This window comes from Cyprinus carpio, chromosome B20, assembly GCF_018340385.1.
Source record: "Cyprinus carpio isolate SPL01 chromosome B20, ASM1834038v1, whole genome shotgun sequence".
NCBI classification, from domain to species: domain Eukaryota; kingdom Metazoa; phylum Chordata; class Actinopteri; order Cypriniformes; family Cyprinidae; genus Cyprinus; species Cyprinus carpio.
This window is the reverse complement of record NC_056616.1, coordinates 2,764,618-2,785,297: the sequence shown is the minus strand read 5'-3', so window position 1 is coordinate 2,785,297 and position 20,680 is coordinate 2,764,618. Positions and strand designations below refer to the sequence as shown.

Below are 20,680 nucleotides of genomic sequence, written 5' to 3'. Positions count from 1 at the left end.
GGATCTGTGTGTTTATCTAATGCTCTGATATTCAACCCCATTCTGCTAGTCCTCCATCCAGAACCCTTTCCAAACACTAAAATTATCTACAGCTATGAATTAAAGGAGTTGTAACGGAAACAACGAGACTCAAAAGCAGACATTGTGCGGCTCTTCAGTGCATGTAGCTGCATTCGTTTAGCACCTGAATTTAGCTCCCATTACCCCTCAGTAAAATATACATTCTCACAGACACTATGATGAAAGGGGACTACATGAAATCATCAATGTGTTAATAAGTGCATACAAATATGATTATTACTGACAGCGCAGAGAATTCTGAATGTCATTATGTGTTTAACCTGCTCATTCGGACGTTATCTACATCGTGTTGGTCATGTATAATAGTGTGGTGTGTACTGTATGAATCTTCATGATGAGCCCTTTGACTGAAGCAGTTGTGAACTCCCTTGGCTGTCGGTCTGTCCGGTCAGAGTTCGTTGCAGGCAGAGTTTTCTGTGGTTTTAAACATTAGTATAGAGTTGTATATTTTGAGAGCCGGCCCTAGTTTAATGCTGAGGATCTTCACCAGGTCCACCTGAGTCAATAACAGGAAGGCCTCGCCATCAATTTGCTGAAACCAAACAACAATAAATCAGCAGATAAACATACACAGCTGTCAGAGAAGAAGATGCATTTCCTGTGCAATTCTTTGATTCAGTATAATTTCTAGGTGTCTTGCTCTACAACAGTGTTAAAACAGAACCTCCTAAACTACTGCTTGATGAAATCCATGTAACAGAACAAACCTCTCATTTCTCATCACAAACAGACATTTGGCATTGTATGAAATTCTGGGATTGTATATCATCATATAGTTATCTAAAAAAATATGAAATATTGAAATACAGTGGAAAATGTCTTATATTTGAAATAATAATAATGTATTGATTTGTATAATCCAGCAATTAAAATACTGCATAAATGAAAGTTGTTTCATGTCATTTGATTATTGTCTCTTCAAATTTTGCTACTGGCAGAGCTAATTATACGTCAAATTTAACACCGCATACATTAACGGATCTGTCAGGTTTCTGATATGTGCCCCCCCCCAATATTAAAATAATCCATACACACCTCTTCAATACAAAAGCTTACTGATCTGCCTTCAAGTCAGATGCTGATTGATCTGTGCAAATCGAACATAACTTTATGCGCTCTGCAGATGGCCCATGCTCCTCCAATTAAGTGTCCATTAACGGTTTAAATAAATACGTTCGTTAAGAAAACTGAGGGGGCACAAATTCTTTCCCATTCTCTATTGCCGCCATTCATATACTTTTAATGATAGCCAACATCACAGCTCCGCGTGCAATGCAGCTCACAGTCACTGAACGCAGTGGCGCAAAAAGTGGGTATGCGCTATATGCGGCGCATAGGGGTGCCGCACCATGGGGGGCGCCAAAGCGATGGTTACATTTTTTTTAAATAATAAAAGTTCTATAAATTTATATAAAAGTTATATATAAAAAAAGTTACATAAATTTTAGAGGACTAACAGGCTAGAGACAGGCTAGAATTTAGACATAGAAGGGTAATATCGCGAGTGGGCGGGGCGCCGTGAGCGCTGAGTGAGCAGCAGTAACGTTAGTGAGTTGTCGTTGAAACTCGAAAAAGATGGATAAAGCAAAAAAAGCTATCGGGGGCTAAAAATAGAAAAAGAAAGAGGGAAAAGGAGATGGCATGTCAGGGGATGCAACAGCAGCTAAATAAGTGAATGGTGAAAGGCAACAGATAGGATTTAAAATGTGACGTCTATGCTTGGAGGCTTGCAAATACGTTATTCATGTTAACAGACTAGCTAGCGTTTGCTAACACTGGGAATGTAGCAGACAGAATATGTAGCTAGCTTAGAATATGCAAAACCGAGGTTGCTGAGCTGAAAAATGAAAAAATATAAGGTAGCATTTACAATAAATGACAAGAATCTGGAAAGCAACTTTAATATCTCTGGTTTACCGTGGAATCATGCATATATTTGCTACTAAACTTGGAGGCTTGCAAATATTAATGTTGACTGGCAAGTGTTTACTAACTTACTGCAAAATAATGTTGCTGATATCTACATTTAGATTTTGGTTAAACCCTATGGTACCAATCCCATGCATGACATATCTCAATTTTATTAAAGTAAAATAACAACTGGTAAATATAAGGTAGCATGCACAATACATGTCTAGAAGCTGGAGAACATTACTTATGCAATAAGGCTGGTTTATCATTGAAACAAATATATATATATATTTTTTTTTTTACCATTAGCTGTTCATGTTAGCCCAGCTGTGCTGTCAGACATACAGGCTACAGTTACATCTGCTGGGTGACATGTAAGCTGTAATTAGGGTCACATCTCTCTCTCTATCTTTAAAGATCTGTGCTATATATATATATATATATATATATATATATATATATATATATATATATATATATATGTATTTATGTGTATATATGTGTGTGTATGTGTGTGTATATATATATATATATATTTTTTTTATTTCATGTCAGTGTGTATGTTATATATATGTGTGTGTGTGTGTGTGTGTGTGTGTATATATATATATATAAGTGTGTATATATGTGTGTGTGTGTGTGTGTGTGTGTATGTTATGTATATGTGTGTGTGTGTGTGTGTGTGTACATATATATATGTGTGTGTGTGTGTGTGTGTGTGTGTGTGTGTGTGTACATATATATATGTGTGTGTGTGTGTGTGTTATATATATGTGTGTGTGTGTGTGTACATATATATGTGTGTGTGTGTGTGTGTGTACATATATACCATATAATTATGGGAGGCTTACAGTGGCTGTCTGATATACTTTAAAATAAACATTTATTATTTTAAGCCCATACATGATGGTGTCCGGCGCACTTATTTATTTAAAAGTGTGTGTGTGGGGGGGTGAAATTTTTTTTTTGCTGCATACCCGACAACACTGGATAGTTGCACCCCTGACTGAACGTGTACAGGTTGATAATGTAAAACCCCAGACAAGGTTTCTTGCACACACCCATTTTTAACATACAGCCCAACAAGCAATGATCTAACAGACTATTAAAAATTGCACAGTGTGAGCCCTGCTTTAGTGATGCTGTAGAGTGAAATGTCAAAGTATCCGAGGGTTACATGACAATGCTAAAAATAACATTATTTTGTGTATTTGATGCAATGCAACGTGTTTACATATTTTAAGGTTCAAAAAACACATTTTCCACATACCGTACATTATTGTTACTCCTCTGTTATGCGAATCTTCCCACACAGTGTAGACATGTGGGGCGTTTAAACAAGCCGTTTTAGGAGGGAGTGGACAAGTCTTAACTTTTATAAAACAAAAATCTCTCTTTGGGTTTGAGAGTTTAGTCTTTTCCACTTTAAGGATCTTATCTATGCACAGTCAGCTTGTAACATGCCAAAGACAAAGGAAAACTTGAAACCGCATTATATGACCCCTTTAATTTTTATATTTACCTCAGACCTTGTTTTATTGATAAACTGAAAAACCCCATTATAAAAACCCATAGGAAGATCTGGAGGGAACCCATGGTAAATTAGTCTTCTGGGTTTTGACGTCACAGCAGCTAAACTCTACGGCCACGCAGATACATGTACCATGCTATCAACAACATGGCAGAATCTAGCAGCTTCCACATCTCAGTCTTTGCATTGGATATACTGTACAGTTACACTGCCAGCACTATCCTGTGTAGAAGTGAAGTGTGAGATGATGTGGAAATGTACTCAGGTGCCGATGACGTTTAAACTACACAACCAGGTGAACTCTTGTTTTAGCCTATAATTAGTAACACCATTGCATCAGTTCCTTGCAATCACAAACCACATCCTCCCATTATAATAAGCAGATCTGTTCACACTGGAAGTGCCTCGTTACACCATTTTTACACCACTGGATTTCCACTGAAAATTAACTATGATTTCAGTGAGGGATAATGCACATCCAGCTGGTTGTTATCGCAGAATAACCCCCAACAGGGTGATCAGCGCTTTTATCACACTGAAGGGAGTTGTACAACCAGCGGGATGTGCATTATCTCTCTTATTACACAGCTACTTGATTCTGAGTTAAATTATTTGAATGCAAAACTTCCATAAAGAAAGCAGCTGAAGAAGAAATTGTACCAGTTTGTTAGTTATCTTATAATCCATTATAAATGGACAAAAAAATTGTCACAAAAAGGCATCAACTACATTTGTATGAAACGAGAGAGCAAGTCCGTGATACCAGGATGACATAATTGAATCAGTTTATATTTTTTATATTATAAAACAAACTGTTTCATAATATAAAAGAACACAAAGTAGAATAATGTTCACCAGTGCTCTGAGACATTTATGACAGGACTCATTAATGCAGCTCCCATTTGCACATATAATTAGAAAACACAGAACAAGACACAGAAGCGAACATGCGGAGAGAGAGAGATTGGAAATAAGAGCAGAAGAGCAGACAGACAGCAGCTCAGAGAGCAGAATTATTTAAAGCTGCAGCCCTCTGGCCTCTTTAACATTCTTGTTAGCAGTAAACAAGCATGATGCTGTGACGTGGGACGACTTGACATGCCTATAAATGGTTTCAATGAGATCTTCTCACATATCCCATCATGCCCTATGCTCTCTTCCTTATGCATTATATTCTGTTCCTAAAATGCTTTAGTTACTCTGGCTGCCAAACCTCATGATGGAAGATATTAAATAGTTAAAAAGTTAAATATTTCCCACAGGATTCAGTCGTTCTGATTCCACTCGTGATTAAAAGGAATAATGTACCTCCTCTCTGAAGGTGCGCACTTGCTCCTTGCAGCCTGGAAGTCCTTGGATAAACTCGATCACCTGCAGAATAACAATGAGGATTAGAGGAGGCGCAACAGCTGAAGTTAACCGAGCCCACAACAAATCAACTGATCTAAAAAAAAAAACTTGCATTAATTCAACAAAGCATAATTGTCTTGAATTTGAATAGCAAGTGGGAAATGCAGATGCACACGGGAGCTCTGTGTACCTCATCCACGCTCCACGCTGCCACTTTACTGGCCGTGATGCCTGCCACTGTTGGAAGGAGCTTGCTGTGCTGATCACATCACTTATGTATATAATTTTTCTTTACATCTTTCTTTTTAACTTCCCATCATTCAAAAAACCACATCAAAATCACCACAAACACAAACATATACACAAACAAATAGAGAGAGTCAATTCCTTGGTAAACCGAGCATCATTCTGCCCTACTCAGGGTACAGCACACAATGCTTTGGAATAAATAGGGAAATTATACAATTGCATAAATTAGGAATATGATAATATTTCTAGCTGAAATCCATAAGACAACCATTATTATTATTATTATGTCTGATAAATATCAAACTATTGTGTCCAAAAAAATGTAAACACTAAAACTAAAAAAATTGTTGTAAATGCTAGGAACATAACAGGAACAGATAAATATTCAATTTGAAGTGAGACAAAAACATATCTTTATAATACAGGAGTAACCTCTGCAATACTGGTAAGATATTAAAACTCTGGTTGGAACAGAGATATACAGTAACAGATAGATTTGAGTAACTGGTTCAGTATGAGTATGGGGTATAGGCTGAAACAAACATAGATAAATATGCAGTATAAAGTAACACTGACAACTGTAATGCACATTACATCTGGAGCCCACAGAAATAAACAACAACAAAAACAAAGGCTTGGTTTTAGACACTAGGTGAACATTTGCACATTGGCAAACAAGATGGATAAAAGAACAAAGTGAATTGAGAGCTGAAGTAGGTTTATTATGCATTTCCAAGTAACATTAATAAAGGTTGTTTTCCTTTTGTCAAGTAATGAATTTAATCCCTTTTTTATAATGCACTGTTTTTGCTGTATCGTTATCAGAGAAAAATGCTATTATTATTACAGCTTTAGGCAGAAATTAGAGTCCACAGTTAAATATAAAAAGATATTAATAATTAACATCCATTAATGTTGACAATACCTAATATGGTCACAATACATAATAGGTTGGCAAAATATTGTGCACAAAGAACAAAAACTACTTGTGTATTATGTCACATGCATGTTGCAGACCAACTCTCACAGCTCTATTTTTAGTCCCTTTGAACAAAAGCATCAGCGTTTATTTATGTAATGTACAAATGTAAATGTAGGAATACTCCTACACACTCTCACTCATGTTAAAGGTTATGTTTGTCTGGACTAATGGGTGCAGTCTCCATTAAATCATAAAGAATGTAAGTAATTTATGTTTAATCATACTGATTAGCTGACACACAGAATCATTTCTAGCAATGTTAACACAATACCAATCTCAGTGTTCAGTATCAATCCCAGTGAAAATAATGGATAAGTTTGATACGAAAAAAACAAACAAACAATGCAACTAAATACTAATTTTAACTAATTCATTTCTTTAAATAATATTATAATGTAATTATAAAGGTAGTTTAAAAGCAATACAAAACTATGTAGTGATGTAGTTTAACTCTATATAGCTTCAAAACAAACAGGTAAAAAAATATATATTTTTTCCCAGACAGGAGAGGTAGGTGATTCTTCTAATTTTTCTCAGCATTATTGCTGTTTGATAATTATTGCTGACATCACAGACATCTGCAGGACTAATCATCTGCAGTTACAAAAATGTACCTGTTTAACTGAGTGATGCTTGTTAAACATATAGCACACAAGAGCAATTAAAAGTAAAAGTAAATTCTCCTGAGAATCACCACCTTGATGACAAATGAAAGAAAAAAATAATAATAATAAAAAAAAAATCACTTCTTTTGTACACTTCATCTTGTTGAATTTACACTATTCTATTTTGTTCAGAAGGTCCCTATGAATAGAGCGGCCTTCCAGCAGCGCCCTTCAAGAGTGCAAAAAGCCATTTAAATTCACCCAGAGAGTGCAGCGTTCTCAACAGATATTGGTAAAACTGGTTCACAGTCCACTTTGGAGTGGCGTGCAGAGCGTTGACGAGCTGTTGTGCTCCGCGCCGGAGGCCAAACACTGAGATAACACCCTTCCCCACTGTCTGCTTTTCATGGCTAATTCATTCTGACAGAGCCCTTCTTTGAAGTGTAAACAAAAAGAAACAGAACACGTGCCATGGTTAGACAAGAGACTCTAAGCACATTATTTGGGTTCCGTCTGGATGCTGTGCTTCTAGTCTGTAGGAGCTTTGTATGCTTGTATGCCAGGGGAAGTCGTGGCCTAATGGTTAGAGAGTTTGACTCCTAACCTTAAGGTTGTGGGTTTGAGTCACGGGCCGGCAATACCATGACTGAGGTGCCCTTGAGCAAGGCACCGAACCCCCAACTGCTCCCCGGGCGCCGCAGCATAAATGGCTGCCCACTGCTCCGGGTGTGTGTTCACAGTGTGTGTGTGTTCAACTCAAAGTAAGTGAACATTAGATATGAAAAAACCAAACCACAAAAAACTCCGAATGGTCACTTTCACTTGTATTTTTGTCTTCTTGGAAGCACACCTTCTCTATCAGACACTTGATATAGGAATTGAAATTGGTAGTTGATGTAAACAGGTGTGACAAATGGCCACTGACACCATAAAACTCAGAGTGCTAGTAGACACAGAGGCCCGCAACAAGTCTGTTGTGGCAAAGCGTGAAGACATGCAAATGTGCATTGTTGGAGTATTACAGCTAGATTTCGAGCTGGAACCAATAAGCATGACCATGTTAGCCCGGTTCTGTCAACACTGCACTGGCTCCCTATTTGTCATATAGATGTTAAAATCTTGCTAATTACTTATAAAGCCCTGCATGGTTTAGCACCTCAGTACTACAGTACTTTTTTTTTATATTCCGAGGTCACCGTAGACACCAGATCCAGTCTGTATCCAGCCCAGATGTTGGATCAGCACCTAGAGATGACCTCTACAGCCCTGAATGTCATCGGAGACCAGGACTACTAGCTGAGCCCCAGAGACAGATCTCCAGTGAAAACCTCGTATCCTAGACGGCCATCGGGACAAGACCACAGGAACCAGTTGAGTCCTCTGCACAATCTGACTTTGCTGCAGCCTGGAATTGAACTGCTGGTTTCGTCTGGCCAGAAGAGAACTGGCCCCCCGACTGAGCCTGGTTTCTCCCAAGGTTTTTTCTCCATTCTGTCACCGATGGAGTTTTGGTTCCTACCCATCTGTGAGGGTTCCTGATCTGCTGGAGCCATCCTGGTCTGTCCCACTGGCACCGCCTTGACAACTCCGCTGGGGTTCCCAACCCACCGGAGCCTCCATGGTCAGTCACTCCAGCTCCACCCTGGCTGTCCACTAGGACTCCCAACCCACCGGATACTCCCTGGTCCCTCCCCATGACACCACCTTGTGTTGTGTCCTGTCCTGCCATATCCTTCCTTGCCTTGCCAGTAGGGCTGGGCGATTTGGCAAAAAATGTAAAGAACATTTTTTCAGAACGTTTGACCGACTCTAGAAATACGAGGAAAATGCTTAAAAAAAAAGTCTCAAAAGTCAATGTAATTCAAATTCAAAATTATTTAAGGTATAACACAAGTAGACTATTATTAACTCTAAATGTTCTGTAAAAACAACAGCAGCTTTCAGCCTGTCACCATGATGCAAACATGAAATATCAGACATACAGCGGTTACAGGTTTTTTACTCGCTTGCGCTGCTTTTCCATCTTTGCTGCTTTTTGCATCCTCTGAGACTTTGACTGGTAAGCACCTGCGAGGCAGATACTACCAACGGAAAACACAGCATGGTGAGAGAAAAGCATGCGTTCTATAGCTGGAAATACAATGATTATTGTGGCGAGAGGGGCGTGCGAAGGCGAAAGGCTGCAGCGGGAGAACGGGTTTGGAGATGAGCGGTAATAAGGAGATCTAGTAAATAATGACTAACACCTGTCTTTAATTCCAGTGATCCAGTGACTGTTGGTTTCTAGTTGTGTCTCCTTCTGTTTCGTCCTGCCTTGCCTTTCCAGAGTAATCCACCATGAGGGTAGTTTTTGTTTTGTTATTTAATAAAAGCCCCTAGGGGAGGGGGAGCAACCAAACTCGTGTTCGGATCAAGTGTGACAGCACCCTTATATTCACTCCTTCATGACTTCAAGAAAACATGCCTGTACTTTAGTTTGAAAGAGTTCTCTAAATGACACTGTGGTGAGCCAGCGAAATCAATGGTTGAATATTCACTGCAGAATTATGAGGCTGTGGCTGCTCACTTTCTGACATTAATTAGTGGAGCACATAGCCGGTGGGCACCATCTGATGCCTGTTATATAAACACCGTAATCGTCTCTGATAATGGGTCTATCCATGTCATTAGCTGTCATAAATGCACTTCCTCAAGGGAATTCATAAAAACATGCTGTTGAAAACATCTAGATATCTAAGTGGTAATAGCGTGTTTGCTCTTGCAGTCTTTTAGACCTGGAGGTGGGGCCGCGGAAAATCGTGCTATAAATCGATTTAGAAATCGTGCACGCTCAAATCGTGATTTTATGACGATTTTGATTAATCGCACAGCCCTATGCTGGAGCAGAGTTGGAAAAAAACTCTGCAGGGCTCCGGCCCTCCAGGAACTGAATTTGACACCCCTGCTCTTATGTATTCCAGTGTACTGCAATGAAAAATTGCATAAACTCACAAGCAAAACTCAAAAAGACAAATGAAGCAGCAAAGAGAGTGCAGATGTCAGGTACTGTCTCTGCAGTGTGTTTGTTTCATATAATTGCGTTATTGAGGGAAGAGTATCTGTGCTTTTTCATTCTCACCAGTGCATTATGGGATGCCAGTGCAAAAGTCAAATCACATTTTTTTGTATAGAGCTTTATACAATACAGATTGTTTCAAAGCATCTGCACATTAAGAAAATTGGAAAATAACCGTTAATCTAAAATTGATAAATTATTAAATTCAATTTAGCGGTAAAGCAACTCTACAGAAGATACTAGTGTCATTATGGAGCTCACTTTAGTTCAAATTTAGTTCTCTTCCGATAGTGTCAGTGCAGTGAAATTGATAATATTACCGAATACTATCAATCAGAATTTTCATTTTTGGGTCACCCTCAGGCTCATCTAATTGTGATTATATGCTAAATAAATAAATAAATAAATAAATAAATAAATAAATAAATAATATATATATTTAACATAATGTAAAAAAAGTTTAACATTTTATTTTTAATATATCAAGGCATGTATAATGGGGAATGTACTGCATAGTGATAATGAGCCATTTACTTCAAACATGTACACAGTCACCTGCTCCTGGCAAGTTCAGTCCAATTTTTTTTCCAACACTCACACACATCTTCATCACATCTGTCCTCACTGGCATTTATTCCCACAATACTCAATCAGGCTTGGGTAGCTCCACTGCTTTAAACCCACTCTAAACCTACACACGATCCCCGAGGCTTGCAGGGGCTGCCTCTAAACTGTCTGTCCTCATTCTGTGGATCCTTCAGCAGCTCGCGACACCATTAATCATCAGATCCTCCTATCACCGGACATCACAGGAACCGCGCTCTGCTGCTCTGAGTCCTGCTTCACAGGTAGATCCTTCAGGGTTTCTAGTCAAAGTCACATCAACCTTTCGCATCCACAAGCCCTGCAGCCCAGTCGTGCTGATTAGCATTCATCAAGAAGATCAAGTCTTTTTATACACAACTCCTCGCCTGGACTCTTGTCGTCCCTATACTGCATTACTACAGTAATCCTCAACCAAAACTCAGCAACTGACTCAAAATGTAGCATTTCTATTGGTCTTTAATGAGCCAGAGAAGGCACATTTCATCTCTCTTCTCTTTATGAATATAAAAACTTTTGTATTGCAGACGCTTGTGTTTTATTCCTCATTTGCAAGTCACATAAAATAAAAGCACCTAAACAATGAATAAATGCAAAAATGTTGCTAGATTAAAAGTGATTCCACTTGTCTGCTTTCTACTTTGTCACTGCTATGCTGCAATAAACAACTTCTCCATTGAGATCTTCAACGTTCTCATCATTTTTTCTTACGTTATAATTATCCATGGCTCAAGCCCCGGTAGATTACCACTCGCGACCCCCACAATGCATCCAAGTACAGAAGCTGAGGTTCTCACATCTTTTATTCTCAGCTTGTCTTTGACGCCTGTGAACGGACCGAGTTAAAAAGCTTTTAAAGTGAGGAAAAAAGAACCTGCGGTTTGAATCCAGCCCTCTTCCTCATTAGTGACTGCCACTAAACCTTTAGAGAACCAGCCACAGAGGAAGAAGGAAAGACCAATTCTTTTGGAAAGAGACACAGCGAGAAAAAGGAAGGCAGAAAGGGAGAAGGAGTGAGTCATCACAGAGAGAAATAGAGCAGTTGTGATAAACTGAAATGATTTCAGCTCATCTGTGAATCACAACATTGAGTTTCTCATGCTTCAGACACCGATTCTGAGGGCGTTCTTCACATACTGTACAACGTGGTAATCTGCAGTACTTCCTGAAACTTGACATATGAACGTATATGAAACCTGTTTGCCCCCTTCTTGATATTATTACACAGTAAATGTCTTTAAACCAGAAGCAAGATTGGGTAATTTGTTTTTTTTTGCTAAATTGCACTGAAAGTGGTTCTTTGACTCGTAATTATAGGGAAACCACTTCAAGTGCTGCATAGCACCTATATTTTTAAAGATAGTGCTATATAGCACGTCAACTACCACAAAGAACCACTGAAGAACCAGTTTTTTTTGTGTGCGTGTCCTGAATGTTTTTCTTTGTCATGTCGTTTTTCATGTTTTAAACTTAAACCACCAGGCTTTGAATAGCTTATTTCTCTTATTTTTATTAAAATACTTTTAGTGATTACAGTACCTATCACCACATTTATTAAAACCACTTTAAATGACGCTGCCCATTTATCTTTTATTCTCTTTATGCCTCTTTATTCACTTGTCTTTATTTTTTACTATTTGTGTACTGTTGTGTGTTGTTTACTGCAGTTGTTGAAGCTTCTGTCACGAAGATACATTTCTTGTGTGTAAACATACAAATCTGATTCTGATTCAGTCAAACAGGATTGTAATTCTTGTTTTAATTTCCAGGCTCAATCCTGACGTCCACCAAATGACATGCAATTATAATATGAACACATAGCGAGGGTGGTGTAGATCTACCTTTGGTTTCGGTGACTGATGACACCTCACTCTCCACTTCCTCTTCCTGCGGCAGCTCCTCGACCTTCCGAACTTTACAGGGCCGACCAACCCTGAGGGAGAACATCATCATGACATCATCAGAGCGAGACACACAGGCAGATGGGATACGTGACAGCAACTCTGTTCAGAATAGAGCACTACCATACTACTCCTACTATGCTGTATGTAGTGTGTATAGCTACAAACACCCCAGATCTGTCCAGGTTTGGGTTCAGGGATGAGGCGAGGACTCAATCGCAGGAAGGCATTTATTAATAACAAAATAAAACAAAAAAACAGAAACTACCACGTAGGGGAAGGCACGGCAAGGCAGTACAAGGCAGGGCAGGACACAAGGCACACACAACTTTCGACGACAAACTCACACAGAACTGTAAACACAAGGAGAATAAATAGGGAGCATATGAGGAGGGTGATGAGGGAAACACAGATGGGGCGAATTAACCAATAATCAGGTAACAAGATGGGTGGGGTTAGACAACTGAAATGAGAGCACAAGGCACACAGGAATCAAAAATGCAACATGGAAAATCATGTGACATCAGACTGTGTAGGTGGTATAAAGCATATACTGCACAGTATGCAGCAAGCTAGTGTTCCATTTCAAATGCAGTCGCAGCTTTGAATGGCTTACTACACAGTGTGTCGAGCAAGACTACTTTAGCTCATATAAGGATCATGCGCTGATCTAGTATTTATTATAGCCAAGGTATGATTTTGCATATATTTTGTGTGTAATATAAAGCTCATTATGCAAATCCGTTTGGTAAAACAAACAGAAATTTCTCAAGGATATTTGTGAACAGCTGAACAGGAGAAATGCAATCTCAGAATAAATAAACGTGTGTCTTCAGAGATGTTGTTTAAAGCATCTCTGTCGTGACACAGTGAGCGATGGCACGACCTTCCTGTGTAAGTCATTGCAACAGTTTGCTGCAACATGTTTGGGTGAAAATAAGACTTGTTGACTAACAGGTCATTATGTCAACAACACAACTGAGAAAAATCATTTTACTCTGAGTAAATAATGAATCAGCCTGTTAGACAGAGTCAAGGACAGCTGTGTGTGTGTGTGTGTGTGTGTGTGTGTGTGTGTGTGTGTGTGTCAGTCAGAGGACAGTAGTGTGCATCCATCCAGACCTGATGTTTTTTATTTTTATTTTGCAAAGACAATTAAGTCTTTGTTAGGTTTAATTGCAATGTGACATTATCTTGTCAACACATTTTCTCCTGACATTCTCATTACGGCAAAGTAAAACAATTTCATACTCATTACTATAATATATAATTACTTTTTTTCATATTATTTAAATTGTAAAATCATAATGGTTTGTTTTGTTTTGATGTACTTAACTCTTTTAAAACCGCCTAACGTTAACGAATGAATTGTTGACCAAAGAAGTGGTTCAGGACTGTGAAGCTTTAGGGGGTGTTGATGGAAGCAATTGACTGTTTGGATCATTGATCTGAATCCAATCCGCACAAAATCTGGGACAAAAACACCATTTTCTCAGCTTTTTTTCAAAATCTTTTTTTTTTTCTTTTTTAATTATTATTAAACTTAGCCACATTCAAGTGCTGATAAGAATACATTAGACTAAAAAATTATTAACCCTAGTAAAAAAATATTTAAAATACATTTATTTTCTACTGAGTAATTTAAACCTATTAACATTTTTACTGACATATCAGACTTACTGATATAATCATTTTAACTAAACTTTATTTTTAGTACTACTTGTGCACAACACACATTTCTTAATATTATGCCTAAAATGTGTATATTATCACTATTAATAAGGATTGAATGATCTTTGAATATCACATGTCTTTAAAGGGTTACGCCATCCCAAAATGAAAATTTTGTCATTAATCACTTACCCCCATGTCGTTCCAAACCCGTAAAAGCTTTGTTCGTCTTCGGAACACAATTTCAGATATTTTGGACATAAACAGGGAGGCTTGAGACTGTCCCATAGACTGCCAAATAAATAACAGTGTCAAGGTCCAGGAAAGAATGAAAAGCATCATCAGAATACTCCATCTGCCATCAGTGATTCAACCGTAACGTTATGAAGAGACGAGAATACTTTTTGTACACAAAGAAAACAAAAATAACGACTTTATTCAATAATTCCTCTCCTCTGTGTCTCTCCACATCAGCATAGCGCCATTTTGGCAATTCTGAGCAGTAAGCAGGCTTCGTATGCTCTTCTGTATCAGATGATTTGGAGAGACACAAAAAGTATTCTCGTCTCTTCATAACGTTACGGTTGAATCACTGATGGCAGATGGAGTATTCTGATGATGCTTTTCATACTTTCCTGGACCCTGACACTGTTATTTATTTGGCAGTCTATGGGACAGTCTCAAGCCTCCCTGTTTTCATCCAAAATATCTTAAATTGTGTTCCGAAGACGAGCAAAGCTTTTACGGGTTTGGAACGACATGGGGGTAAGTGATTAATGACAAAATTTTCATTTTGGGATGGAGTATTATAATATGAAGTACAGTTCCACTTCAGCACAATCAAATATACTTCAGTATATCTTTAGTTGGACTTCAGCACTACTTAACACAATTAAAGTACATTAAGTACAGACTTAGTTGTTCCAATTTAGCAGACTTTAATATGCCAGTTTAGTACTATTTAGTTATACCAAAAGTACAACTGCAGCACATAAATATATAAATGTATTTGGAGCATACTTAGCATGAAATATATGTATTTCACATACATTTCAGTATATTTATTTTTCACTAGGGTAAAGCAGAGGCTCTGTTCTTTAGTTTGCCATATTGCATGTTAAAAGGAGGGAGCAGGGCAGGGAGAGAGTTAATAAAATTCAATTTATTACATTAATGAGAATAGCAACATAAAAGTTTAATTTTTATGCCAAATGAATCACCAAGAGAGTGAATGAGCCTAACCTTCGCTTGGTCTCCGTGCCGACGGGCTTCTTTGGTGGCGTTTCCATGGCAGCGCTTGCCGTGCTGGGTTTCTCCGGGTGTGATGGGGCAGAGGTGACGGGTTTGCTGGAGAAACAGAGGCGAGACGGTGATAAATGAACACATCACTGTGAAAGAGGCCAGACGTGACAAAGTCCTCCGTTTTATCTCAAACAGCACAGGTGTGCTGTTCAGGGCCTGACAGGATATGATAAGCAAATCAAGTGCAAATATGATAATTTATGCTAATTTGTTTACAATAGCAAGTGTTATATTTCACTGAGCTCACCTTAAAATAAACAAATAAGTACACCAATTCAAATTCCAGATTATAATTTGAGTGGCCATACTGTACACTTGTGTCAAATTTTCCATTTGATTTTATATTTATTTTCCATTTGTGTCCACTATTTGCTATTCAAGTTTCTTGCACCAAAAATGCCTTAATTTTGTAATGGTGAACAAATTGGTTACGTATGTAACCCTCGTTCCCTGAAGGAGGGAACGGAGATGTCACATTGGTGACTGACGAATTGGGATCTCACCTGAGAGCCCTATCATCTTCTAATGTAAACTAAACGAGCCAATGCATATTGGCATGCGATAATTGCATCTAGCTGCTGCTTGTCACGACAAAAGCATAAATAGGCAGCAGGTGCACCGCATATTCAGGCATATTCCCGGTACAGCAACTGTGGCAATGGGACGTGACATCTCCGTTCCCTCCTTCAGGAAACAGGGGTGACATACGGCACAGTGGGGCACAGTGGGGCACAGTGGGGCAGCTGTGGCCTAATGGTTAGAGAATTGGACTTGTAACCCGAAGGTCGCAGGTTCGAGTCTCGGTGCATGGCTGAAGTGCCCTTGAGCAAGGCACTGAACTCCCAGTTGCTCCCCGGGCACTGGATATAGCTGCCCACTGCTCCGGGTGTGTGTTCACGGTGTGTTCACTTCTCACTGCTGTGTGTGTGCACTTGGATGGGTTAAATACAGAGCACCAATTCCAAGTATGGGTTACCATACTTGGCAAATGTCACGACTTTCACTTTCACTTTCATATGTAACCGAGAGGTTCCCTTTCACTCGGTCACGAATTGGGATCCCTAACAAAGCACCACTATTGCTGCCCCTTCCAGCACCCCTAGTAAGCCACCTGGTCCCCCCTTGGAAACTAGGGCAGAAGATAGGACAGGGCTTACGTGGAGAGAGTCTATTACTGTTGTTCCACTAGAGCAATACAGTAAGACTTATTGAATAACACTGGGAAAGCGTGCTCTTTCCAGGGACGCTGTGGAATCCACATCCTGCTCGCAGGGAGGCATCATGTGGAAATTACACATATGGACTGGGCATTAAAGGCAGTAAAACATATGGAATGTCTCTAAGGTGGCTCCGGCCCAGTTAGGAGGGAGGCAACACCACGTCAATGGACGGCAGAGTGGCAGACACGGGCTCATCAAGAGGGGAACCATACCATGAAAGAATACACACATGGGATCACCATGGGGATCACAACAAGGGATCGACCGATATGCATTTTTCAGGGCCGATGCCGATACCGATTATTACAGATCAAGGAGACCGATAACCGATATTTTGAACCGATATGTGTCTAGTGTAAAAATGAAATTAATGTCAAAATTAAGAATAAAAGGCCTCTGACAAAGACTCTCTTTAAATTATTTCAACACATCTTAATTCTGAGAACTGTTCATAATAACAACATTATATTAATAATAACAACAAACATAAAAGTGCTGGGAGCATCCATCAGCAGCATCCTATAAACAAAGTAAAACTTAAAGCAAATTTAAACAGCAACAAATGAACAAATAATGGAAAATAAATGTTATCTCTCTCTCTCTCTATATATATATATATATGTGTGTGTGTTATATTTAGCATTTTATTTGCAACCCAGAGTTGCATTAAAATCACACACAACCCATATTGTAATAGTGTTTTTTTTTTTTTTTTTTTTTTTTGATGTGTAAAATGTTTGTTTGACTTTTTATCACGGCGATACAAACTAGGAAGTATCCAGGACAGCGTCATCCAGAAACGTGCAATGTGAGATTATTGACAATTTACGTTATTAGCATAGGGTTATTAGGCAGGGTGCGATTTGTGAAATAAACAGAGGGGGGGATGCTTTTGAAAAATTTTATGAAATGTTTTTAATACGACGGAAATTGTATTTAGTGTGATCTCAGTTTAATAAAAACATTGTAAGCCTACGTTAGGCCTATTAATTGTAATGATTTAATGTCCACGGTTATTCAAACAACAAATTACATTGAGAAAGCGAGCAAAGAACATAACGGAGCTTTTTGAAACTCCGAATCAGTTAAACCATTGCGTCGCAAAATGATTAACTGTTTCGATGCGCTTCAATCGGATCGCGTATCGCGAATCATTTGATTCAGATCTGGACGTCAGAGCGGGTTTGCATGATGTTTTTATCCCCACCGGGGATAAAAAGTTATCAGCAGAGGCAGGGATGCATAGACCAGAAGGGGGGAAATCCCCCCCATCCCCCCCGCAAATCGCACCCTGGTTATTAGTCAAATGAGAGAGCGCGGCCATGGAGATAACTAAATCAGGAATAGGGAGCTCGCGTCGCGTCAGGGCGCGCGCTTGATGCCCTTTCAGCTCTTCAAAATTGCATAATGGTAATTCTGAATCTGTATGATAAATTATTTTGCAATCATGTTAGAATAAAGCAATATTTCTCCAATATGCGCAATTTTTTTGACTAAGAGCCCTAACGGAACGGACGCTGTTCAGTGAAGCTATGTGAACAACACAAAAAAAAAAAACCGCAGCAGACGTGAGTGAATTCATTCGTGTTGATAATCTATTCCACAATATAACGTTAAATTGGCCCGAATGGTGAGAGAAGTAGGTTTTAGTTTCACTATCTCAGCACTGATGTGATGATCCGTTAAAGCATATCACTGCAATGACGGACATTGACCGGGAATTCACAGTATAATAACTGAACGGGGCTTGTCATCATAAATCGATTATATTTAGGTGTTTTGCACCTTCAGTGTAGTGATTATTGCAACTTCAGGAACGTTTACTGCATTCTTACCTTCGAGAGATAACTTATTGATGTGTGATGATGATCACTGAAGCAGCTACTGTGCTTTCGGTGTGGAGAGCGGAACATTTTCCAGCCGCGCCAGCCGTATTGATTGGCCAGGCTCGTGACTCCCAACAAATCAGACGGACGATGGGCGGGACTTAGTCTAGGCCACAGAGCGGTGCGCTCTGACTGAGGTGGCTGGATCAGTGCCAGATCGCGCATTTAAAAAAAAAAAAATGGTTTTATCGGCAAATCGGTTTTGAAAATGGCCGATGCCGATAACAATAAAAATGCTTAATATCGGCGCTGATTATCGACCCCTAATCACAACATATGAACACCTAGCCTAGCACAGGGGTCAACCAACAGGTGTAATTACAAGTGTTAGGCCTGATGCCGGACCCTCCGCCACATCTGGCTGCTGGGGGTGATGGAGGAACTCCACAGTAGAGGTGTGCGCAGGACTATTTTTTTTTGTCCCGCTCCTGCAAGGTTATATTCCACACCCTCCTGCTCCTGCTAAAGACCATGGGCTGAAAGCTTGGCAACAGGCCGGAGTGATCGTCACTCGGTGCGTGCCATGTTGCCACACCCATCTTGGCTCTTGGTCGTGAAGCCAATGCTGAAGCAGCCTCATATGAAGCAATCCATGCATTGTTACTGCGACTGCAGCTGCCATATGCCACAGGAGCCTCTGAAACAGTTTCAGTGGGGCCGCTGTCCTGCGCTTCAGAGAGCTCAAGTAATTCAGCATCGACCGAACAGGTTCATCTGTAAGGCGTGCCGTCAGGTTGACTGAGTCCAACTCCTTACCAAGAAAAGAGATCCTTTGCACTGGAGAGAATTTGCTTTCCCAGTTGACCTAACTGGCTGAGGTGACTGAGCACCATGTTCCTGTACTCGTACAACTGCTCCCGGGACTGAGCCAGAATGAGGCAGTCATCGAGATGTCATTGAGAATGCGAATGCCCTGTCCTCTTATGGTAACAAGGGCTGCCTCCGCAATCTTCGTAATCTTACGGGGTGACAGGGACAGCCCGAAGGGAAGGACTTTGTACTGATATGCCCATCCCTCGAACGCAAAGTGGAGAAACGGCCTGTGTCAAGGGAGAATCGAGACATAAAAGCATGCATCCTTCAGGTTGATCACTGCAAACCAATCTCGGGGAAGGATTAGGGGTTTGCGACAGTTGCAGTTCTGACACCTCAGTCTCAATACTGTACAACACCACATACATTCACATCAGTGTTAACTCAGCAGTAGAGTTACTCTCACAGGACACTGCACTTATTCGCAATCACAAAAGTACATTATTTGCATGTGCTTTTAAATGTTCACGCATTTGGTCGCTGGTCTGACATGCACAAGGGCAAGTCGTGGCCTAGTGGTTAGAGAGTTTGACTCTTAACCCTAAGGTTTTGGGTTCGAGTCTCAGGCCAGCAATACCACGACTGAGGTGCCCTTGAGCAAGGCACCGAACCCCCAACTGCTCCCCGGGCACCGCAGCATAAATGATGCCCACTGCTCTGGGTGTGTGTTCACGGTGTGTGTGTGTTCACAGCTGTGTGTGTGCACTTTGGATGGGTTAAATGCAGAGCACGAATTCGGAGTATGGGTCACCATACTTGGCTGTATGTCACGTCACTTTTTCTTAGTTCCCAAAGTGCCAAAGTGCTTGCACTAAAAAACCTGTCAAACAGTGCCTGATTACTGAACTAAGTAATCTTTTGTACTAATACTGTCAAAACACACAAGGTGTACATGAAGACTCAGTTGGTTATGTCTAAAATGAAAGCAAACAGTTCAAAGAAAAGCTTTACGGGTTTGGAACGACATGGGGTAAGTGATTAATGACAAAATTTTCAATTTTGGGATGGAGTAACCCTTTAATTGCATTATGATGTTTACATGTCAAGAGCAAAGCTCTTCACTCCCGTTTACACGCAATTTCCATTATTCTTATTATTCCCTAAGAATTGTGGTTATTATTTTTTTTACTGCCATTATTCACATGCCCCACTGCACAGCACAAATGATGGACTCAGAAAGAGCAGGTGTTACTGGCCGAGAGCGAGAGTAAAGAGAGCGAGTTAAGATGAAGCTACAAATCATTTAATATTAGTCAACTTTTAACGATACATTTTACAATAGAAATGTTAAATGGCAGACAGCTATATCAAGTAATGCAAACTACTTTAATTTTTTTTTTCCTCAAATATGGCCATTTTGAGAGAGAGAGAGAGAGAGAGAGAGAGAGAGAGAGAAGGAGAGATGTGTAAATTGTCTGCGTCTGTCTCTCTCTACAAACAATGAAGCTGACTTTAGTTACTGTTGGCACAGTGTTTAGAATGGCATGTACAGAAAAATTAAAAATGGCATGTACAGTATA

General features: G+C 39.7%; 1 protein-coding gene across 1 annotated transcript in view; it reads right to left on the bottom strand.

The window, feature by feature from the left end:
• Positions 1-12,124: 12,124 nt before the first annotated feature.
• Positions 12,125-20,680, bottom strand: part of LOC109073856 (lethal(3)malignant brain tumor-like protein 3) — a 58,621-nt gene continuing 50,065 nt past the window's right edge. Inside the window, exons 17-18 of the mRNA XM_042746278.1 lie at positions 15,182-15,286; positions 12,125-12,300 (exon numbers count right to left, since the gene is read on the bottom strand). Coding sequence (XP_042602212.1) covers positions 12,126-12,300; positions 15,182-15,286 — 280 coding nt within the window. The 3' untranslated portion in view covers position 12,125. The remainder of the gene's footprint in view (positions 12,301-15,181; positions 15,287-20,680) is intronic.